This window comes from Octopus bimaculoides, chromosome 6 (genome assembly GCF_046866305.1).
Source record: "Octopus bimaculoides isolate indiv1 chromosome 6, ASM4686630v1, whole genome shotgun sequence".
Taxonomy (NCBI): domain Eukaryota; kingdom Metazoa; phylum Mollusca; class Cephalopoda; order Octopoda; family Octopodidae; genus Octopus; species Octopus bimaculoides.
Window position 1 is genome coordinate 38756298 of NC_142933.1, and position 25327 is coordinate 38781624.

General features: G+C 37.1%; 1 protein-coding gene across 5 annotated transcripts in view; it reads left to right on the top strand.

Moving 5' to 3' along the window:
- Positions 1 to 346: 346 nt before the first annotated feature.
- LOC106882567 (RNA polymerase I-specific transcription initiation factor RRN3) overlaps positions 347 to 25327 on the top strand; it is a 58646-nt gene continuing 33665 nt past the window's right edge. The window contains exons 1-10 of one of the 5 annotated variants that reach the window (XM_014933287.3): positions 347 to 692; positions 5237 to 5340; positions 9473 to 9526; positions 10518 to 10607; positions 13779 to 13905; positions 16471 to 16573; positions 16703 to 16871; positions 18063 to 18131; positions 19215 to 19332; positions 22826 to 22995. In XM_014933287.3, coding sequence (XP_014788773.1) covers positions 5257 to 5340; positions 9473 to 9526; positions 10518 to 10607; positions 13779 to 13905; positions 16471 to 16573; positions 16703 to 16871; positions 18063 to 18131; positions 19215 to 19332; positions 22826 to 22995 — 984 coding nt within the window. In that variant the 5' untranslated portion in view covers positions 347 to 692; positions 5237 to 5256. Of the gene's footprint in view, positions 693 to 2697; positions 3011 to 3417; positions 3508 to 5236; positions 5341 to 9472; positions 9527 to 10517; positions 10608 to 13778; positions 13906 to 16470; positions 16574 to 16702; positions 16872 to 18062; positions 18132 to 19214; positions 19333 to 22825; positions 22996 to 25327 lie in introns of those variants that run through there. The other 4 variants (XM_089353773.1, XM_089353775.1, XM_089353774.1 and 1 more) reach the window with 4 other exon arrangements.

Genomic DNA, 25327 nt, shown 5'->3' on the forward strand with positions numbered 1-25327 from the left:
AATTCCATTGCTTTGTGTAGATTATTTATTTTAACTCCGGCCATGGTTACATTTGGAATTAAAAGTGGGTCGACAGAACGCTGTTCACCGTCAATTATTATTATTTTGACGTATCCCGACATTTTTTATAAAGTGGAAAAATATGCAAAATCTTTGTTTTCACATAAATGTAAAATAAATATCACTGAGTTACACTCTACACAGTGTCAGCAAAATAGTTATTACAAAATAATTGACTGAACAGGCTTACGGAGCTCCAAATTTCCATTTCTTCCCACCACCACCACCACGGCAACGACCATTTCTGCTATAGGCACAAGGCATAAAATATTAGGGAAATAGGATAGTCGATTACATCTACTCCAGTATCGAAGGATGAAAGGCAAAGTCGACCTCGGTGGAATTTGAACTCAGATCATAAATAGTCAGAAGAAACACCGCGACGCATTAACAGTTCTGCCTGCTTTTCGCTTTAATAATAACAATAATATTAAAATAATGTATATTGATACTTAATCTTATAATTGAAACACTCAGGATAATAAAAATTAATAATACCGATAAATGTAAGCTGACTTTGCATTTGAAAATACGAAACTGCGTATATAAATTTGACAAACCTCTCTCACTCAACGTTCTTTCTGAAAATTGTTGCACATGGTATAATATCTGCATATTCTTGAAATTTTGAAGTAAGTAGTTATTTTTGTTACATTTTGAGAATAAAAACTAACACATAAACTTATAAGGAACCTATTCTATTTTATAAGCCATTAACTATTTCTAAATAGAGATCATTAATTGCTTAAACATTGGGAACATATTTCGGCCTGAAATGATTTTCGTCAAAATATAAAAGGCTGGCTTGTCGAAAAATTTTACACTAATTTGCTGTTTTGGTAATTTTTGTATTTTTAAAAATGATAAATTTTCACCCCTAAAACTCCAGTTGTACTTGCAAAAATGCTTGCTTTTTTTCCTTATTTGCTTATGCCATATTTTATTTAAACATTGTAACACGTGGTCGAAATGTATGTAGCTGGAATTATCTTTCCTCACTATATTTTCTATGTATGCATATTCTTTTACAAATATTTCTTAAAAGTTGTTGTTTAGCCTTCAGGTTATCACTTATATAGCATATCTGTGACAAAATGCTCTCCAGCCGTGACTATCTCGCCTTTTTGTATAACTGTGACAAGGTAGCTCTGTTCTTATTGGAAGACATTTGGGGTCTCATTTAAAGGCGTTTTTTTTTGGGCTGCTAATTTCCCTTGTTAGTTTATTTATGAATTTATCAGAGGAGGTCCTTTGCAGACCCTTTAGATGAGTGAAATTAGTGCAGGCGATGAACAGCTTGAACATTTGCAATGAAACAGATTCTGGTTCACTACAGTGATTTTACTGCATGCAGTCTTATGATATCGGTACACACACACATATATATAATGTTAAGCATTAATTTACGTTTCTAATGAACACATGATAATTTATCGGCGTTTAATAATATGATTACAATTAATTGCTTTGGGTGTTAGAATCTTGGGTAAAGAAGTCGCAGGAAAACATACATTTAATGCCACGATACTATGAGAGTTGTTTTCGTCAATAAATGACTGACTTAAATTTATTGTTTCGTCTTAAATTTACTTCTTTTTTTTCACTTATAGTAAAGCCATTTTTGTTAATGTTTACAACTTGAACCGGAAACGAAAATCAGAAAAAAATAGTGCAACCTGTGTAAACAAATGTGTAGGAAACGAATATGAGAAATAAAATAAAATGTGCGCAAAGCAACGGGAGGGTGGGGAGAGGACCTCGGAAAATTCACAAGATCTGAGTTTTTCCCTCATAACTTTTAGGAAAATGGGGTTTTTTTCAATGGAATCTTGTAGAAATACCTTTCAAACGGCATACATTACGATTATGAAGAAATTTGTGGGTAAAATCTTTTCCAAGGGGATGGGGAGAGGACTTCGGAAAATTCACAAGGTCCTAGTTTTCGAAATTCAAAAAGATTTTTTAATCAGTTTAAAATATGGACAGTCAAAATTTTTGGCTTAAATAAACCATTAAATGTGGGCATTCCTTCGGTTGTAGCAGCATGCTTATCAAAAATCACACGAGAGAATACCTAAATGTGTTAATAGGGAGAAAGGTATTAAAAAAAAAAGGCACTGTCAGAATTGAAAGTAGAACTGACATGGAACGTTACTGCTGGTTTGAGTTGATTCTTTGGCTACTGACTAGCCGGAGCTATCTATCTGTCTGTCTATCTCACTATCTCTCTCTATATATATATATATCTATCTATCTATCTATCACTCGTTCACCTCTGTTTGTGTCCGTAGAATTTATCAAATTAGAAAACGCAAATTTAATATAAAAATATATTTTCTGAAATTGCAAATTATTTAAAATATAAAAATATAATTTTCAACAGAGAGAATTTATCAAAATAGAAAACAAATGAAGTTTAAAGTTTAAAAATAATAGGATCGACCACTCACGACTAGCTAGCGCGGACGCGCGACTGCGCGTTCGGGACAACGCTGCTTTAGTAGTACCTAGCTAGCGCGGACGCGCGACTGCGCGTTCGGGACCACTCTGCTTTAGTAGTACCTACTAAAGCAGCGTGGTCCCGAACGCGCAGTCGCGCGTCCGCGCTAGCTAGTCGTGAGTGGTCAATCCTAACCCTAACCCTAAACACGTATTCATTTGCACGCGCGCACACGCACACTTTTTGTTGGATCGACCACTCGCGACTAGCTACCCCGGACGCGCGACTGCGCGTTCGGGACCACGCTGCTTCAGTAGTACCGGATTGCGGTACCATCTGCTGTTCAAACACCCAAGAAAATGAACTGGATTGCAAGCTCGGAAACATGAGACGCAGCCAACTACCCAAAAGTAGTAATTAGGATTCCAATTCTTTATGTATTCACATATTAATTACATGGATAATGAAGACTGATATCTTATAACTATTATAAGATATCGTGAAATGCAGGTCACTACACAAATCTTTCCTGTATGAATCGAGTAGAGTTCTTGCTGTCTCTGCCCCATGTTATAGCCCCTTGATGTGTGCCCATCAACAAATTCTCTATTTACTGTTTAAATACAAGAACGAACAGTTCTTAATGAGTTATGAATGAATTAACTTTGGACAGCTTACTCGAGTTTGTGTTGAGATGATGTCCAATATCTCCACATCAACAGTTACTGTTGACTGAATATGAATGCAGAAAGCCGAGCATGCTCTTTTTTCTTCCATGTTGATTGATATGAATGCCTTCCTCATAGCTTCAGCATTTGTGTTAACTTGGATGTTTTCAAATTTGTCGTGGTTGTTTCTGACAAGTCTCTCTTTCTTGATATTGTTTGTTTCTTACATGTATATTATTAACATCATTATCTTAATGTTTAGAAGAGGAAAGTGAAAAAGAAGATAAGAAAAAAAAAATCCCAACGACTAGCCTAACGTTTGTTCGCTGTGTTATCAAGGTATCTATTCTTGTCTGTCCATAGTACCAGACCTAGCTCAAACTAGATCCTTTATTTCTACTCTCTCTTTGGGTAACCATGTATATACTTTGACATGAATTACTAGGCTCGCTTCACTATGAATAGCTGCACTTGTTACACATTGCTAAGCTTTGTGATATTGTTTTTACTAACGTGACAATTAGGTTTGGTAGATATCACAAATTTAGTGTCGTACTCCAAGCCACATAACTCACTATTTCTAGCAGATGGAATGACCGTATAGTGGTTTTTGCCATTGGTTCAGTTTTATGAATTTTCATATGTTTGTCAGGTTGTTTCTGACAAGTCTATCTTTCTTGATATTGTTTGTTTCATACATGTATATTAACATCATTATTTTAACAAGGTTTAGAAGAAGGTAAAAAAAAAAAAATTCAACTGCTAGCCTAACATTTGTTCCCTTATCTATTCTTGTCTGTACATAGTGCCAGACTTAGCTCAAACTAGGATCCTTTATTTCTACTCTCTCTGGGTAGCCACGTACTTCCTCTACAGCAAGATATCTGTTGCTGTCTCTCTGTCACACTCTAACTTTTCATCACTTAGCACAAGACCACCTCCTCCAATTCCTCCTCCCCTCTCAAAGATTCCTTGTCTTGCAAAGTTACTTGGTGACCCTGCCAGTGCAGGTGCCACTTAAAAAGCATCCAGTCTACACAGTAAAGTGACTGGCATTTGGAAGGGCATTCAGCTGTAAAAACCATGTCAAAACTGACCTTGCTTGTGCTGGTGCCATGTAAAAAGCACTGGCCCAGTCTGCCGAATGGTTAGTGTTAGGAAGGACATCCAGCCTTAAAAAACCATGCCAAAACAGACACTGATGTATGGTGCAGGCTTCTACCTAGCCAAACTATCCAACCCATGCCAGTGTGGAAGGTGGACAATGATGATGATGGTAATAATGTTTTAATCTAATTAGCATATTTGATGGTGTAAAAGATACATAGGGATATTTAGATGGACCCCAGTTTCTATAGTGCATATTCAGGAAAAATGCTTTTAGTTGAATATCTTAAGTATTTCATGCTTTAATCATCATCATTTAACATCCATTTTCCATGCTGGCATTGGTAAGCCGGAGAGCTGCACTAGGTTCCAGTCTGATTTTGGCTTGGTTTCTACATCTGGATACCCTTTCTAATGCCAACCACTTTACAGTGCATACTGAGTGTTTTTATGTGTAACTGGCGCATGAAATAGCATGTTTTAATAGCTTCATCACCATTTCGTGTTGGCTTTCCATGCTGGCATGGGTTGGACAACTTGACATGAGCTGGCTAGCAGGGAGCTGTCCAGACTCCAACTGTCTGTTGTGGCAGGATTTCTACAGATGGATGCCTTTCCTGATGCCAACCACTAAACAGTGTGCTGGGTGTGATTATGCAGCATCAGCACAAGTGCTTTTTATGTGGCACCGGCACCTGAAAGGACAATCCTGTATGTGTGGAAGACTGATTTTACTTAGCTTAACATGTCTTATCAAGTACAGCGAATCATCACATCACCTGGTCCCTTGTCTTTTCCTCAGTGCACCACATCATCCTATGTCTACCCCTTGTACAGGTATCCTCCACAATTAGAGCTCAGTACTTCTTTATGCAGCTGTCCTCATCCTTATGCATTATAGTAACAAAAAAATATTCATGAGATTCAGTAATAATAAACTAGTTTTTATTTCAAATTGCAGGTTTTTCTTGATAAACTTCAATGATGAGTAAGAAAACTGTTAAGAAGAAACCCTATATTCAGAAAAAGTTTGATGTTGCTGTGGCATTGAAAGAACACAAAAAGGTTTTTCTTTTTAATTTCACTTTTTAATTAAGGCTTTTGCTTGGAATAACTGGGAGCAATGATATTACATTTATTTTATGATTAGTCTGTAAATTTCGCTAATCTACTAGTTATAATAATATAGAGTTAATAGAACATATGATAGCATTTTTGCTTTCCTGAAGAGTTAATACCATAAGTGAAGCTGTCTATGTTGTTTACTGAGAAATTTTCTTGATAGGGCATGCATATGAGTTGTATTTTCAATTTTTTAATGGTTTCATCAAAAGAAGAAGGACAGTGTCCATGTGTTTTTTGATTGGTTGGAGGATGTTATCCAAAGACCAGAGATCTAACTCAAAATTTTGCAATAAAGTGAACTCCTAAAGGCTCCCATGGCTTGAGTGATGGATTGTCCAGTATCTAAGAACAAGAAAGGTGTTTTGACAGCTTTTTCTGTCTAACTTTCATCTATAAGGTGTTGGTCCACTTGTAGCTTTGGTTGAAGACACTTGCCTACAATGCCATGCAGTGGGATTGAACCTGAAACTACATAGTTACAAAGTGAATTTCTTAATTACTTAGCCATACCTGTGCCACTTCATTTAATAGTAATGATAATGATTTCTGTTATTTACTTTACCACAAGACCATAAATTTTGGATATGAGTGTATTTGATATAATCTACTTATAGTACGTGACTGGTATTTATTTGTGAAGGATGAAAGGCAAAGTTGCCTTAGTAGGATTTGAACTTACAACCAAAAAGAGATGTACTAAATACTGCTGGGTATTTTGACTATTTCTTTACTGATATTGCTGTCAATGATATGAATTTCTTACAAAGGCACAGAAGTCACAAATGTTGTTAGTTGGAAGGAAGGGACAGTCAATTATATTGACCCACTACTGGACTAGTATTTTATTTTACCAACCGAGGAAGAAGGAAAAGCAAAGTTGACTTTAGTGAAATTTGAACTCAGAATGTAAAGGTATGCAACTAAATGCTACAAGGCATTTTGTCTGGCACTATACCAATTCTACAAATCCTCTGGCCTTTTGAATTAACATTAACTCTGCCACTGGTTTCAGTCATGAAACTGCACCTATGCCAAGATACTGCTTCAGGGGTTTAGTGCCTTGTGCATATAGACCCCTCACCCCTACATATTTCAGGTCCTAACTTCTGTATTTGTTGAACCACTAAGTTATAGGATTTAAACATTCCATCGCATGCTAGGGGGGAAAAAAAACTAGAACTAGTTAATAGCTTCTGCTTCCTAGGCGACCAAGTTTGTAGTGGGGGTGGTTGCTCTGAGGGTGTAGCGACTATAGTAATTATACCCTGGGAAAAGTTCTGGTATCTCCTACTTCTGCTGGCAACTAAGGGCCTCTTGCTCAGGGTGAAAGGTAGACTGTATGATGCATGTGTGTGAACTGCCATGCTACACAGCAGTGAAACATGGGCCATGAATGCTGAGGACATGCGTAGGCTTGAAAGAAATGAAGCTAGTATGATCTGCTGGATGTGTAATGTCAGTATGCATACACAACAGAATGTAAGCACCCTGAGAAAAAAATTGGGTATAAGAAGCCTCAAATTTGGTGTGCAAGAGAGGCGACTGCACTGGTTTGGCCATGTGTTATGTATGAATGGAAACAGCTGTGTGAAGTGTCACTCCCTAACTGTAGAAGAAACCTGTGGAAGAGGTAGACCCAGGAAGACATGGGATGAGGTGGTGAAGCATGACCTTCGAATATTGGGCCTCACAGAGGCAATGACAGGAGACCGAGACCTTTGGAAATATGCTGTGATTGAGAAGACCCTGACTGGCTCCCGTGCCAGTGGCACGTAAAAAGTACCATTCGAATGTGGTCGATGCCTGATCTGCCTGACTGGCTCCCCTGCCGGTGGCACGTAAAAAGCACCAACTGAATGTGGCCTGATGCCAGTACCCTGAGTCTATCTCCCATGCCAGTGGCACGTAAAAAGCACCATCTGAATGTGGTCAATACCAAGTCTGCCTGACTGGCTCTTGTGCTGGTGACACGTAAAAAGCACCAACCGATTGTGACTGATGCCAGTACCCCTTGACTGGCTCCTGGGCCGGTGGCACGTAAAAAAGCACCACCTGAACGTGATCGTTGCCAAGTCCGCCTGACTGGCTCCTGTGCTGGTGGTACATAAAAAGCACCCACTACACTCTCGGAGTGGTTGGTGTTACAAAGAGCATCCAGCTGTAGAAACATTGCCTGGTCAGATTGGAGCCTGGTGCAGCTGCTGGCTCTCCAGACTGCAGTCAAACCGTGCATCCCATGCCAGCATGGAAAACGGACGTTAAACAATGATGATGATGATGACAACATAAATACACACTCACATGGAGTGAACTTTTGCATAGATTTTTCCAGAATTGTATAAACAGTGTATTGGTAAACCTGAGACTATAATAGAAAGCGCTTGCTCAAAGTACAGTACAGTGGGCTTGATCCCAGAACCACACGAGCATGCACCTTTCGGAAGGGAAGAGTTATTAGTCAGTTGAATGAATCTCCTACACTAACAATTGCTGCTAGCTGTTGTTTTATGATTAGTTAGCTCTTATTTTCTCTTCCTGCTATTTACCCCTAATTTTAAGCCATTAACCTAAAGTAATGAATTCTGACCATATTAACTCCCAATAAATTGACGTTCATTTGTCAGAAATGTTAATTGTAGCTGTTAACACTGATTTTTTTTTTTTTCCCTCTCTCTGTAACAGAGGTTAAAAAGAGATAGGGGTGATTGCTAATAACTGTTTCTATTACCTTTCTGATGTTAGAAGCAAGAGTGAGGGATTGTAAATAGCAAAATCTTAGAGGTTGCTCTTCTTGGGATTATGTTTCTAAAGATTAGGATAGACTCCTATTGATGGAGAGAGATTATAGTGGGTAGCAATTATGGTGGCTTTTTCAATAGGAGTAGTACTTATCTCATGTTGTAGCTTGTATTCTTTCTTTACTTTTATTGTTACAGTACATTTGCAAGTGAATCACTTGGGATTTTATGGCTACAGAGTCTAGTTGTGTGGTGGAGGCAATGAGTCGGGCCTCGGGGAATGATTTCTGTTTTCCAGTTAGCTGTTTTGGAGCTGGAGTGAATCATGAAGGTTGTACTGAAAGTCATGCAAAAATGGCCATAACTCTTATTAACTGACAAGTTATTCAAATTGCAAGTGTTGATACAGTAACTCTTCTATGCAACAGTAAGATTTAACATAGTCTCCATCACAAGCGACATCACCTGTATCATCTTTTGAATTCACCTCTTTAATCCTTTTGCATCTACTTCACAGCTGCTTTCACTATCCTTTGTCATCGAATCATTGTCCTTGAAAATTTCATTGGATTGAACAGATGGAAGTTGGAGGGTGCCAGATCTGGGTTGTACACTGAATGGGGACCACTGATCAGTTCAGTTTGCTAATTTGTTGCCAAATATGTGTTCTCAAATTCTTTGGTCTCTCCTTTCTAATGGCTTCCCTAATCTTCTTAAGTGTTTCATAGTACAGCCACCTTTCAGAGAATCAAGCAGCTTAACACCGTTGTCATCCCCCAAAACAGTCATCATGTCTTCTGCTGATCACTGGTTCTTGAACTTCTTAAGCTTTGGAGAAGAGATCTGATGCCATTCTTATGGACTGAGCCGTCATTTCTGAATCGCAAAGATATGTTGATATTGCATTACCTGTCACCAGATCACACAAATTGTCTTCAAATGCTTCCAGTGGATCAGAGCAGACTTGATGTTAATTTGTGATTCAGTAATGAATTATAGAGATACTGTCTTAGAAATCACAATTTAGCCCTTTCGCTTTGCACTCTGGAATAGGTATGTTATTCTATTTGTGTCTGCTTACTTATCAGTGTACAGTGTCTTTATAAAAAGCATCTTCTTGTGAAACATTTGTTTCAACAGTTCTTTCAGATATCCAAAATGTTCAGCTCCTGCTAAAATGGAAAGATTTAAAAAAAAAAAACAAAATTCAATTTAAACTTTGGAATGTTTCTCGTTTGGATTTTCTTTTGCTCACATTTTTATCATTATTTTCTAAATAGTTTGATAAGGATGAATATTGTCATTCAGTTGTTTTTCTATATTTTTTATTTCAGGGGAAAAACGACCTCTACCTGGATCTTATGACCCAGTTAAAAAAGTATCAAGATGTAAGTAAGAGATTGTACAATTGTAGATCATTGTAACATGTAATTGTTTGAATGGCTAAAATTATTTATCAATTTTTTTTTTAAATTTTCATTTTAAATTCTTATGTTATGTTTAACCCTTTAGCATTCAGATTACTTTTTTAATTGTGATACTTATGTATTCATATTGTTTTGAATTAATCATGCATTATCTTATAGCTTAGAAATTTGAATGATGTGATTGTATATTTCTAGAATAACATTGTAGGGTAGCTGTGAGAAGCAGAATCTAGCCAATTTGAGCATACATCAAGTAGAATATTTAGACTGGATGTGGCTAGTTAAAATGCTAAAAGGTTAACCAATAAGCCAGAGAAGACCACCTAAACTAAGATACCTGATTTTTTTTATCAATGAAATCCTGTTTGTTTTGGGGAATTACTGAGTTAGAATTGAGGTTCATTGTATAATTATGGAAGTTGCTTTCTGTATGTTTAAAGAGTCAAAGTTGTTGAAAAAATAGTTTAAAATTTGTTAAAATTTGAATAGCTTCCTGTAAGTATGCTATTTATCATGTTGGTAGTTTTAAAACCTTTTTCGCTTTCATCTATCAACCCTCACCCCTTAATCAGGTAAGTAGTAGCTTCTCATATTCGTGAATATTATGCTATATTGACTGACAATAGTACAATAGTTGACCAGAAGAAGTGTATCTATATAATTTTGTGAAGATACAATATTTCTTATTATCAGCATACTTTTCTTGAGCTGTTCATTAACCCTTTTATTACCATAGTTCTTTTGAATAACACTCTTTATTTCAGTTAATTAAAAAATATAATGAAGAATATATTAAAATAAATTTATGTTTACTAAGCGGGTATTCAGAACATCACAGAACCAGGGGTGGTTCCGAGTGGGTTGGTATTAAAAGGATTAATAAGCTTCCTTGTAAATAGAAATTCTATCAAAATGAATGCATTGAATGTATTGTTACATTTCTTTTTCTCAGGTGAAGTTATTAAAAGCCTACCTGACTGACTTCCAGGATTGTGTTAGTCTCCTGGATGGGCGTTACTATGATTTTGTGCGAGATGTATCGGTGAGTAATGCTGCTTTTTTTTTTTTTTTTTTTTTTGATTAGTTGCTTGGCATCTCTAAAAAATTCGTATGGGATGTGTTTCTTAGTGATATGGTGACAGCATGGGATGGGTTGCCTTACTTTTAGGTTTTAACTTTGTAAAACCTTTTGTAACCACAGAACTACAGCAGTTTCAGGTATGAAAGCAAGGTCTAGAATTGAAGGGCCTTAGAATCAACCTAGCAAAAGCCAAAGTCTTAATAAGTAGGAAGGCAGACAAGCCACAAATCCATTCAGGTAGATGGCCCTGCTTGATTTGTAGAAAAGGCGTAGGTAGAAACTCCATAAAATATACCCAGTGTAAGCTATGGACACATAAGAAGTGCAACAATATCAAAGGAAGGCTAACTGGAAAGATAGTTTTTGTGTGTGACAAATGCTCAGGACCAATAAACACTGAAAATGTGAAGACAACAGCTTCCATCACATTCCAGGGGAAAAAACTACAAGTAGTTGATAGCTTCCATTATCTAGGTGACCAAGTCAGTTGCGGGGTTGGATGCTCTGAAAGTGTAGCTGCTAGAATAAGAATAGTATGGGCAAAGTTCAGAGAGCTCCTACCTCTGCTAGAGAGAAAAGGCCTCTCACTCAGAGTAAAAGGTAGATTGTTTGACGCATGGACCGTGACTGCTGTGGACATGCGTAAGCTTGCAAGGAATGAAGCAAGTATGCTCTGCTGGATGTGTAATGCCAGTGTACTTGCACAACAGAGAGGAAAGTTGGACTGAAGAAACATCAGATGTGATGTGCAAGAGAGACGACTGCGCTGGTATGGTCATGTGTTGTGAATGGATGAGGACAGCTGTGCAAAAAAGTGTCACACCTTAGCAGTAGAGGGAACCTGTGGAAGAGGTAGATCCAGGAAAACCTGGGATGAGGTGGTGAAGCATGACAAAGCACCCACTACATTCTCAGAGTGGTTGGCGTTAGGAAGAGCATCCACCTGTAGAAACTTTGCCAGATCAGATTGGAGCCTGGTGCAGCCTTCTAGCTTGCCATCATGGAAAGCAGACATTAAACAACGACCAGAATATGCTGTCTCCCAGTTTTCACAAAGATATTAAAGACTATTACTAATAAGCACATTCCTGTTCTTCAGTTTTATAATTAATACCTAATTTTTCAGTAATACATGCAGAATAAATGCTATTCAAGATGTTGTGTAAGGAATTTTGTTGAAGAAGAATATGAGACTTCTGGCAATTTGCTGTACTTGAAAAAACGTGTCAAGCTAAGTTAAATCCTGGTCATGGCCAGTGCTGCTGACATGTAAAAGAACCCAATACACTGTGTAGTGGTTGGTATCAGGAAGAGCATCCAGCCATAGAAACCAAGCCAAAACATACTGGAGTCTGGTGCAGCTCTCTAGCTTAGCAGTTCCAGTCAAATCGTCTAACCCATGCCAGCATGGGAAATGAATGTTAAATGATGATGATGAAAGTTTTTCATACAGTGTGAAATTTTAAGTAAAATGTCATGTGAATAAAAAGTAGCAAGTAAATGAGTAACATAAAATATAATTAATACAACAAACAAGAGATCAAAACCGTTAAAAAAAAAACAAAAAAACTTCAAAATCTAGTTCTCATATCTGTTTAATTAACCATGTGGCTGGTGTGTTGAAACTGTATAAGTTCATGTTGGGTAAGTGGCTTGTCTTGTGAATATTTTTCCATGTTTTCATGAATGTGAATGCTGCAGGGAATAATTTATATAAAATTAACCCATTTATTCCTGCTTTGTCAAATTTTTGTGTGGGTGGTGGGTATTTTGTATGGACATCCAATGCTTTCCTTAATGATTGGTGAGGATTGAATACAAGCAGAGCTAGTGTTATCTTTCATTATACAGCAGGCAATATTATAGTGAATATGAGAGAGTAGATAGAAGAGGTGGGGAGGCAGTAGATGGAGAAAATAATCAGCAAATAACTCAAATGCAGATATACATTCCAACCTCCATCCTCACTATTTTAACATTCATTTTGCCACGTTTATATGGGTGGTAGATCTTCTTCAGTTCCATGTGCTGCAGCTTGTCACAATTCTTTGTTATCTCATTATGAGATTCAGCGTCTTATGTCTTTCTAGGTCTCCTTGGAAAGGTTCCATTTGTTTTGAGCACTTGACATTTTTTTTTTTATACAACTGGACAAGGACAACTGTGTAAAAGAAGTACTGATTGCTAACTGTGGAGGGAACTTGTGGCAGAGGTAGACCCAGGAAGACATGGTATGAAGTGGTGAAACCTGATCTTCAAATGTTGGGTCTCACAGAGGCAATGACAAGTGATCGAGACCTTTGGTGATTTGTTGTGGTTGAGAAGACTCGTCAAGCCAAGTGAAAATCATAGTTGTGGTGGTGACTTGTAACAGGCACCCATGCCGGTGAGCTGTAAAAGACACTCTTGAGGTGGTTGGCATTAGGAAGGGCATCCAGCTGTAGAAACCATGCCAAATCAGACTGGAACCTGGTACAGCTCTCCAGCTTACCAGTTCTGGTTAAACTGTCTAACCCATGTCAGCATGGAAAGTGAACATTAAATGGTAACGATGATGATATGACCATACCAGCACAGTACTCTCTCTTGCACACTACATATGTGTTTGTTAAAATTTCCTGCATCTTGCCTTATAAAGTCCTGTATTACTCTGTTGTCATCTGTTCAGTGTCTATGTTCAGATCCTCCTCAAACCAACTTTTTGTTTTCTGATTATCTGAGGTGTTTAATTAACTGTACATCGTTTTTTGCATAATTTTATTTTTGGATTCAGCCAAAATAGTGATGTTCTTTTTTCTCAGTTATGGGAGAACTCTAAACTCTCTCACATGGCCGAAGGTGGACTAACCGATTGCAATAAATAAAAACTGAGTGAACTGTCAGGGAGGACAGTTGATGTTGTTAATTTGACTATGTTAAACCAACACACGACAAACTAACAGTCAGTAGTTGAACAGTGATTACTGACTATTGTACCTATGTTGAAGTAGTACGGAGTGCGTTTTATGTTAATATATATTTCTGCGGCATGTTATTTTTAGATAACCGCAACTGACTATTTATTTGTGTAATACCAATTTACACCATGCTTGTATACTAACATCATAACACTTTCTTTTGCATTTTTTTCAGATTGTAAATTGGTTTGTAAATGAAGCTCTGAGCAAACACTATCTATCATTTCTTAAAAGATTGGTTGTGGCACAACCTGTTCACTTAAAATTCATTCTTCAGAAGTTGTTGCAACATTTTAAACCTGGTAAGTAATAATGATTTGAAAATTTATAGATTTATCTTTTTATCTTTTGCTTGTTTCACTCATTGGACTGTTGTAGCCATGATGGGGCACCGTCTTGGAACAATATAGTCAAATAAATTGACCCCAATAGTTACTTTTAAGTGTGATACTTATTCTGTTGGTCTTTTTCCCTTCCTGCTAGAGGGCAACAGAAACACCAGTACTGCCTGACTGGCCTTCGTAGGATTTTCGAGCGAGATCGTTGCCAGTGCCCCTGGACTGGCTCCTGTGCGGGTGGCACATAAAATACACCATTTTGAGCGTGGCCGTTGCCAGTACCGCCTGACTGGCCTTCGTGCAGGTGACACGTAAAAGCACCCACTACACTCTCTGAGTGGTTAACGTTAGGAAGGGCATCCAGCTGTAGAAACTTTGCCAAATCAGATTGGAAGCTGGTGTTGCCATCCGGTTTCACCAGTCCCCAGTCAAATCGTCCAACCCATGCTAGCATGGAAAGCGGATGTTAAACGATGATGATGATGTATATATATATATATCTATATATAGGAATGTGAAGGCGTGTGGGTTAGGGTATTCAGCTCATGATCGTAAGAGTGTGAGTTCAATTCCTGGGGATGTATTGTGTCCTTGAGCAAGACTCTTTATTTCATGTTGCCCCAGTCCACTCAGCTGGCAAAAATGAGTAGTACCTATTTTTCAAAGGATCAGCCTTGGCACATTCTGTGTCATGCTGAATCTCCATGAGAACTATGTTAAGGGTATGTGTGTCTGTGGAGTGTTCAGCCACTTGCATGTTAATTTCACAAGCAAGCTGTTCTGTTGAACGAGAACCCTCGTCATCATAACTGACAGAGTTCTTATTTTTGTTTTTTTTATATATCTATATATGTATGTGTATGTATATACGTATATATATGCACAGAAACACACACATACATATGAATGGCTTCCACACAGTTTCCATCTAGTGTATTCATTCATAAAGCATTAGTTGACTTAGGGATATAGTAGAAAATACTTGATCAAGGTGCTGTGCAATGGGACTAAACCTGAAATTACATGGGTTGCACTTCTTAACCACTCAGCCATGCCTGTGCCTATGTGTGTATTTATTTTTGTCTGTCATTTCACCTGGTGTTTTTGATGACATGTAATAGGCACAAACGTACATTTAGGTGCAAGCATAGATGTATGATTAGAAAGTTAGTTTTGAAATCGTGATTTCATATTCAATGCATGGCATTTTGTGCAAGTTTTTTCTACTATATATAAAACACTGGTCACCTTGGGGTGACCAGTGCTTTATAAACGGATCTGCTTGACAGAAACTGAAAGAAACCTGTTTATGTGTGAATGTTGATTCTGTGTGTCCTCATTAACACTATCAAAACAAAACAAAAAAATATTGCAGTTATGAGATTGAACTTAGAACCATACAATCAGTAGAACAGCATAGTTTATGATGGGTGTTGTATTTGATAAACTCAATGGAGTTGTTGCAGCATTTTAATTTTTTAAATAGTTAATAGTAACTAGGTTGTGGACATGCTGGGACAATACCCTTTTTATTTTCTGTATACTGATTCCTGTTGGCAACCAAAGGTCTATCTCTCTCCCCGAATGAAAGGAAGATTGTATGATACATGTATATGAACACATGTCTGTACATTTGTGGCAGTGTATCGAGGGAAAAGTTGGACATAAGAGGAATTAGATGCAGTGTGCAAGAGAGAAGATTGCACTGGTTTGGTCATATGATGCATATGGATGTTGACAGTTGCATACAGAAGTGCTGATCACTTAAACTGGAAGGAAATTGTGGAAGAAGACCCAGGAAGACATGGGACCAAATATCGAAGGCCGATCTCAAGACACTGAACCTTACAAAGGAGATGACTAAGGATCGAGATATCTAGTGCCTTTCTGTACTCAAGAAGACCTATCTGTCACAGCTGAATTGATACCAGTGCTGGTGCCACATAAAAAGCACTCTATATACTCAGTGGAGGGCTTGACATTAGGAGGTACCTCCTGCCATAGAAGCCATGCTTGAACAGACCATGGGATTAGGTGTAACTCCTTGCCTCACAAACTTCAGTTAAACCATCCAACCCTTGCCAGCATGAAAAATGTTGGTTATGACAAGGATTCCAGTTGATCTGATCAATGGAACAGCCTGTTTGTGAAATTAATGTGCAAGTTGCTGAGCATTCCACAGACACATGTACCCATAATGCATTTCTCAGGGAGATTCAGCATGACACAGAATGTGACAAAGCCGGCCTTTTGAATTACATGTACAACTCATTTTTGCTTGTTGAGTGAACTGGAGCAATGTAAAAGAAAGTGTCTTGCTCAAGAATACAACGCGCTGCCAGGAATTGAACTCCTGATCTTACGATTGTGAGCCGATCACCCTAAACACTAAACCATGCTATCTTTTAGAGTTGAAAAATGCTCAGAATTTCAAACTTTTCTTTTAATTAAGTTATTCTTTTGTAAATATTGCAGAATAAATCTGCTGGCCTGGTTTGTATAACTTTTATTGTATTTTTTTTTTTTTAGTGTTAAATTCTTCTGTTCCTGTGGATATTCAACAAAAAGAACATTTGATATTATGTGGTCACATTCAGCTTGCTCTGAAATCTATCTTTGGCAATATGCCTATGTAAGTTATCCCATTTTGTTTACTTTTTCTCTTGTATAATTTTCCTTGTTTCACCTGTCTGCCTCTATCTTGATAACACCAGGAAACTGTAAACAATGGTTTTTTATCTTTTCCTTTTCTTCTTTACAGGATGCCGAATGTCTTAATGAGTCTTCTTTCGAAAGAATTTCCTTATTTCAAAGGCAATGTTTTCACGGTAGAATGCTATACTCGAAATTTACTACAGATTTCAATGTTCATGCCTGATCATCGTTACAAAATCTTGGAACTTATCATAACAAAAATGGTTAATTTTGATGTAAGTAAGAAGTATTTAATTTCTAGTGTAGTCACTTAGGAAAAAGTTTCAATTTGTGTCCATTTTTTTTTTTTTGTTTCAGTCATTAGGCTGTGGCTATGCTGGGGCATCACCTTTATTCTTTTATTCTTTCAGTCATTTGTTTGTGGCCATGTTGGAGCACTGCCTTTCGTCAAACAAATTAACTCCAGGACTTATTCTTTGTAAGCCTAGTACTTATTCTTTCGGTCTCTTTTGCCAGGCCACTAAGTTAAGGGATGTAAATATACCAACAAATGTTGTGAACTGATGGTTGGGGGACAAACACAGACACACATGTATATATATATATATATATATATATATATACACACACACACACACACACACACACACGATGGGCTTCTTTCAGTTTCTGTCTACCAAATCCACTCACAAGGCTTTGGTTGGCCTGAGGCTATAGTAGAAGACACTTACCCAAGGTGCTATGCAGTGGGGCTGAACCTAGAACCATGTGGTTGAGAAGCAAGCTTCTTACCACACAGCCACGCCTGTGCCATGAAGAAATTTTTTTGACTATTTCAAACCTTATTACTTATTTTATCAAAGCCTGGTACTTATTCTGTTGGTGCCTTTTGCTGAACTGCTAAGTTACAGTTGTCAAGGGATGTGATGGAAGTGGTGGAGAACTCTCACATACATGTGTGTGTGTGTGTGTGTGTGTATATATATATATACACACGCACGCACGCATGTATATGCATACACACATATGACAGGTTTTAGTTTCTGTCTACTAAATCCACTCACAAGTTCGTCCAAGGCTATAGTTGAAAACACTTGCATATGGTTCCATGCAGTGAGACTGAACCCTGAACCATGTGGTTGTGAAGCAAGCTTCTTATCACATAGCCATGCCACTTTTTTTAAGAGTTTGACATGGGTTGAGCTCTTCCTTCATTTTTATTTACTTTTATCTGTTTTGCACATTGTTAAACTCAGAATTTATACATTATGTATTTATGTGAAGGCGCATGGCTCCAGTAGCCTTTGACTTTTTTTCTATTCAAAAGGGTTTTTCAGCCCATTGTTTATATGCTTTTGTTTGTAGCTTTAAATTTGCTTCTAGATTCAGTTCGAAAAAAGAATTATTTTTTCTTATCTTTTCACTTTTCTGCTTGTATGATATGAATTGACTACTTTTCATTGTAGTTGCTGAGTCCTCACCATGAAATATTTGCTGAGAATGAAAGTGATGATCTGACTGAGATGATTGATGTGGTAAGTTTGATAACCAGAATTTATCAGTTCTTCTATTTGTTGCAGTCATTGAATTGTAGCCAAGCTGGCACACCCTCCTTGGAGGGTTTAGTCAAACAAATTGGCCTCCAGTGCTTATCTTTAAAATCTGGCACTTATTCTATTGGTTTCTTTCGCCAAATCACTAAGTAAACAAACCAACACTAGTTATCAATTGGGGGCCAAACACACACCACACCACCACCACTGCCACCATCATCATCATCATTATTGTTTAACATCTGTTTTCCATGCTAGTAGAAGTTGGATGGTTTGACAGGAGCTGTCCAGACTCCAATTGTCTAATTTCTTGGGCTGGATGCCCTTCCTGATACAAACCACTTCTCAGAGTGTGCTGGGCGCTTATGTGCCACTAGCTTAGGTGCTCTCATACAGCACTGGCACGAGTACATTTTATGTGGCATCAGCATCTATAAAGGAGAATCCTGTATGTTTGGATGACAGTAGTTTTACTTAGCTTGATGTGTCTTCTCAAGTACAGCAAATTGCTACATCTCCTGGTCCTCTGTCATTTCCTCAGTGAAGCCGAGCGTCCAAAGATCTCATCTCACCACTCTGTCCCACATCTTCTTGGGTCTACTCCTTCCACAGCTTCCCTCCACAATTAGAGTTTGGCACTTCTTTATGCAGCTGTCATTTTATATATATATATATATATATATATACATATATATATATATATACATATATATATATATATACATATATATATATATATACATATATATATATATATATATATATATATATATATATATATATATATGTGATCAGACACTCCCAAGAGACTGGTGTTGGTTTGCATCTCACCTTTCAACTTTTCCCTGAAGAAAGATTCTCTCCAAAATGTGTTTTCCACTCCCTACATGTTCACAGTATTCTTTTTAACAATTTTACTAAATTATACATATATGCACAAACACATACATAGCAGGCTTCCATTCAGTTTCCATCTACTAAATCCACTTAAAAGGCTTTTGTTAACCCAATGTATCATTATATCATTGTTTCTTTTTTTTTTTTTTTTTTTTTTTTTTTTTGTAGGTTGCTAAAACTGAATTTGATCTTAATACTAACCAGTTGATGAAACATCCACAAGCTGAAATGTTAGATGTTCTCATGAACATACTGTTATCTCACATACAGAATGTGGCCTATAATAGTAAGTGCATTGTATAACTATTGTTGTTTACAATGTATGAATGGTTAAATGTTACGTTTAGGCTCAGGCGTAGCTGTGTGGATATGGAATTGCCATAATGTAGTTTTGGGTTCTGTCTCACTGCCTAGTACCTTGGGTAGGTCCTGATACCCTTGGACTGTCCAATGCTCTGCGAGTTGAATTGATAATTGTGTGTGTGATCAGCATTTGTTTTCCATGCTGGCATGGGTTTGATAGTTTGACTGGGATGGTAAGCCAGAGAGCTGCACCGGGCACCAGTTGTCTGTTTTGGCTTAGTTTCCACAGCTGGATACCCTTCTTAATGCCAACCATTCTACAGTGTGTACTGGGTGTCTCTTCTATGTGTCACCGGCATAGATGCCTTTCACATGTCACTGGCCATGACCACACTTTCACTTAGCTTGATGTGTCTTCTCGAGCACAGCAGTTCACCATAAGTTTGGTCACTTGACATTGCCTCTGGGAGCTGTATAAATACATACATGCACACATGTGCTCATGTGCACTTGCATATGTTTGTTCCTGTGTGTATGAGTGAATGCTTATATTGCATGTCTTTATGCTATGTGTTATGCTATGAGCAAACTGTGATGTGGGGATTATATTCCTTGCAAAGAGTATACGTGGTCTGATCAGTAAGTATTTGGACTGTTGTCATAGTAATGAAGCTAAAGCTGCTTGGTACAGATTGACCTTGAACTCTGCTGTGCATGCGCACTAATTTTTAATGTTCTAGCTCACTTCTGCTGTTTACAGCAGTGCTTGCTTGGAAGAAATGTATGTAGCCTGTGATAATTGTATTGACCATCACAGAGAAAGTTGAGCAGAGAATCTGCTTCAAGTTTTGCCAAAAACTTGGTGATACCTGCTCAGAGGCCTACACAAAGTTTTCAAAAAGTTTTCATTGTTCTCAACACAATTAAGATCTTGTGCGACTGAAACTGGAGTGTCTTTTTGGTCAGCTGAAAGCAGTTTTGGCACAAATCTGGTAGACCTGTCTCATACCTAAATCTTTAGTGATAATGAACTGTAATTAATCTGCACATCCTCTGATAACTCACAGATGGTGATTCGACAATTTCCCAGCTGCATGCACATATGCGGTGTTTTTCTCAGTTCTGCTGGTTGCGGGTCTCCTAGAACGTTTGTCACTATCAACATTTTATCAGATATCTTGGATACGTCTGACCCACTCGTACACTTGCATGTGGCTCATATACTCCTCTCCATACACTTTCTGCAACTTAATATAGGCCTCTGAGCAGCTTTTGCCATGGTAACTTTGTCTGTCATGGTCAATGCGACAATCACGCACTACACACTTTCCCGCCAAACACTGTTGTAAACTGTGGAAGTGAGCTAGAATGTTAAAGCTTAGTGTGCATGCACAGCAGAGTCCAAGGTCACTCTGTGCCAAGCAGCTTCACTCTGTGTGCTCTAGCTTTGTTACTGTTGCAACAATCTGGATACTTATTGATCAGATCTGGTATTATATAGCCATGTGCTTTTGAAGATCAGTGGAGAAGCAGGTGATGGTTCAGGACATGAAGGTTACGTGGCTGTAAATTACTGCCTCAAATAAGTTCTATCCAAATCATCCTAGCATAGAATGATGGACATAAAACACTCAAATGTATAAATGATTATGTATAATACTGAACATATCTTGCATAAGTTGTGCCAGTATGCTGAAGAGGTTCACTTTCCAGTCACGTTTTGGGATTTGATCCAGCTGTATGACACCTTTGGCAAATGCCTTTTACCATTGTTTTCATTTGTTCCAAGCCTTATAGACATGGTATTGAAGCTCATTGAATGGACTGTACTTGTTCATTGGTGGTAGACTTTATCTATCACCTGGTTTAACACTGACACCCTTGTAGGTAACACCACTCTGCTTAGAGCACTGCAATTTGATTTCTGATCTGAGGATGGCATGATATCTTGATCTGCTGTGTCCTGCTGCAGCAACCCAGAGGCATTGGTTTCTTCCTCTGTTTCCTCCACTATTGCAACTCCTTCAAAAACTGAGCTGTGTACCTCTCTTTCTCCTCTGACCAAGGTCCCATACTATTTTTGTGTTACAGTTCTATATTTAAGAGATGAGGAATTATGTACATTATTTACATTTGACAGATATTTGTCCTCATTCTGTTTGTTGTTAACACAACATTTCGGCTGATATACCTTCCAGCCTTCATTGGGTGTCTTGGGGAAATTTTGAAGCTGGGTTCTCATTCCTCAGGTACTTTTTTTTTGTTGTTGTTGTCATCGTCGCTGCCGTTGTTGTTGCCGTTGTTGTTCAGGTCACTGCCTGGAATTGAATTTGGAATCTTGGGGTTAGTAGCCCGTGCTCTTAACCACTGTGCCATATGCCCATGAGCATATGGCATAGTGGTTAAGAGCACAGGCTACTAACCCCAAGATTCTGACTTTGATTCCAGGCAGTGACCTTAATAATAATAATAATAACAACAACATCAAAAAATACCTTAGGAATGGGAACCCAAGTTCGAAATTTTCCCAAGACACCTAATGAAGGCTGGAAGGTATATCAGCTGAAACATGTTAACAACTAACAAGATGAGGACAAATATCCATCAAATGTAAATGTATATTTTTGTGTTGTTCATATAAGCATTTAAATGTTATTCAAGTTATACAGGCCACCTTGTGTATGAATGAGTTATATATAGATTTAAACAAATATTTGGCAGTGTGTGTATCAATGATTTTTAGCTTTACCACAAGTCCATGATTGCAAGAAAAGATATAAAGAAGTATACTTGATCTGATTACTGCCTCCTATTTAGAGAGATGACAGGCAAAGCAAATTTAAACTCAAAATAAATGCCAATATTTTGCTCAGCACTATTAATTTTAACTATCTCACTGTTTTTTTTTATTTATTTAATAATTATTTCTAACATAGCTTCTGGGCCAGAAATTTGAGGCAGGATGGTAGACTGCAATACTTGACTGATACTTTAATTTATTGACCTCTCTGTGATTTGAATTCACAACATAAAGAGTTGGAACAAATATCACAGTATTTCAAGCTTCAGGCTCAAATGAGTCTGTCACTCTGCTGTCCTTGTTGGGTTTAACATTATCTGTTTTGATCTCTTTTCTGTAACATGAGATAGTACTGTAGACACTCACAGAACAGAAAAGTTTAACACTGTTCTTGAGTGTGGCTCTATATATGGAAGGCCTGTTAATACATTGTACATAAATGTTATCTAAAAAATATGAAATACACATCAGTAGGTATTTTGTGGGTGTATCTGTGACAAAATGCATTGTAGTCAGTATTGATGTAATTTAATTTTTCTCTGTATACGATTTCATCTATATTTTGTCATCAGTGGAGGTGTTAGAATTGAAAATGTTGAGGCTGTAAACTTAAACTTAAGATGCTACAAGTGATCCATAAATTTTTAAACCATTGTCTTTTTTGTTTCATTATTAGATTTTGAGAATACCTCATTACCGGATGGTAATATGCAAACTAAAATCGATTTGCCTAGTTGTAAGAAACTGTATCGTGAATTATTACTTATATTTGAGAATGTCATCTTACCAACTCACAAAACTTATCATGTACAGTTTTTCATGTTTTATATATGTAAATATCATATAGTAAGTAGAGTTTTTTTTTCTATTTTGTTTCCTCCTTTTTTTATTTTTTGCATAATTATTTCTGTATGTTATGTCTGTAATTAACTGCAAGAATTTATTTTGTTAACCCTTTCGTTACCAAACCGCCCAAAGCTGCCCGAAAAAAATTTTGGTTCATGTGACCAAGCTGCCCAAAACCGCCCGTAATCACCTATTCATATTTAAATGAGAATATCTGAGCAAATCTCGTTAGTACATTCGTGATTATTTGTGTAAACAGTTCAGCTACAGTTTTGTATGATGATCAACATGTTTTTTTAATTTTGTGAATTTTGGGAGATTTTTTTCCAAATTTGTTCCTGTTGTGTTTTCAAAATTTGGATACGAATTTTATTCTGTCAAGCAGCGAGTCAGAATTCGAAGGATTTTCCGTTGAAGACCTTGATAAATCTAACTCTGTAACCGAAAAAAAAAAAGCACGTGGTATTTGATAATGAATCTGAGGTTTCATTTTCCGAAAGTGAAAGCAGTGAATCCGAGAGCTCCAATGATAGCGATAAAGAGAATGAATTAGTACCTGAATGGAGTGAAAATTTAAAAACTCCTTCTTTCAGTGATTTTTCTGAAGAAACTGGACCAAGTCACAGTCTTACCCAGGAGGGTAAAGCTTTAGACTATTTCTTTTTGCTTTTTCCGATGTGCCTATTTCAATTGATTACGGCGGAAACAAACCGTTACGCTAAATGTAAACAAAGCGTAAAAAAGGATAGTTTGAGGTTTCCCATAAACTTGAATGAAATTAAAGCATATTTTGCCATAAATATTATTATGGGCATTAGAAAGTTACCTAGAATAACAAATTACTGGAGTAGTGATGAACCCTTTGGCGACGAATATGTCTCAAGTATAATGACGAGGATACGGTTTTTAAAATTGACTCAATATCTACATGTAAGAGACATGAGCAGTACACCAGTACGTGGAAAACCAGACTTTGATCCCTTATTTAAAATAAGACCCCTCATTGACTGTGTTCAAAGCATATATAAAACAGTTTATAGATAAGGATATGGTGGGCTATAAAGGCCGAGGGCGTTTTCAACAGTATATGCCAGGAAAGCACACAAAATGGGGGATCAAAGTTTGGAAAAGATTTGTGAATCAAATACTGGGTACTGCTCTGGATTTTAATTTTATACTGGCAAAAGAGACAGTAATAAATCCAGTAATGTGCACAACTCTTCTATAATAATATTTTGTTGTATACCCAATTGAATATTAGCTAAAAACCCATTTTCTATAGCGATGTTTGAACAAAAATTTAAATAATTTTATATTTTGTTGAATTTACCTGTATTTACCTGTAATTAAAGTCACTTTGTGACAAAAATTTTGGTATAGAATTGGTTGAGAACCTTTCGTTAATTTATCTTCCAAAAATCACATTAATATGTTGATAAATAAAAAAGTTAGAGTTGTTTAATGAAACCAGCCTAAATTTATGATAATGTTAGAAATTAATTGAAACACATAAGGGGTGTAATTTGGTTAGAAATATGGTAACGAAAGGGTTAAATATTGTAATTTTCCATGCTTACCTGTAAGCAGTATCCTATATCTATTTAATGATTCTTTCATTAATGCTTCAGTAAGAATATCAAAGCCTTAGTTTTACTAAGGTCTAAATGACCAAAATATTTCTTGGAGTTGTTTTCTGTATTTGTAAATAGGATTATAATATTAATCTATTTAATCTGAACTAATGCTGTCTAATCAATGCATCAACATCATTCTAATGTCTGCTTTTCCATGCTTGCATGGATCAGATAGAATTCTTTGATTTCCTACAACTGGTTGCCCTTCCTGTCACCAACCTTCACCTGTTTCTAAGCAAGGGAATTTTTCCCCTTGGCCAGACATGTTTGTCATAGAAGACTGGAAACAAACATCAGCATTTGCATGACGGTGACAATTACTTACACATATGCAATATCATGACAAGTGTGCACATGAGCACATATCCATTCTCACATACACACACATGGTAAGCTTATTTGCCCTAGATGCCACACATTGAAAACTGAACTTGAAATACCACATAGTTGTGAAAGAAGCTTCTTAACCAGCCAATCAAGCCTGCATAAATATTTCTAAATCGGTTTTTGATGCTCACTGCATTAAATATATTATTTACAGTTTGTCTGCTGTGGATTGGAGTGTAAGTTTGCTAGCCTGAAGTATGAAAATAAATGTCTCGTCTATACCATAAATGAAATTATCTGATTGTCAGATCCACAAGTTTTTGACAACTCACTCTTAAATTCTGTCTGAACAAAATCACATATTTAATCTT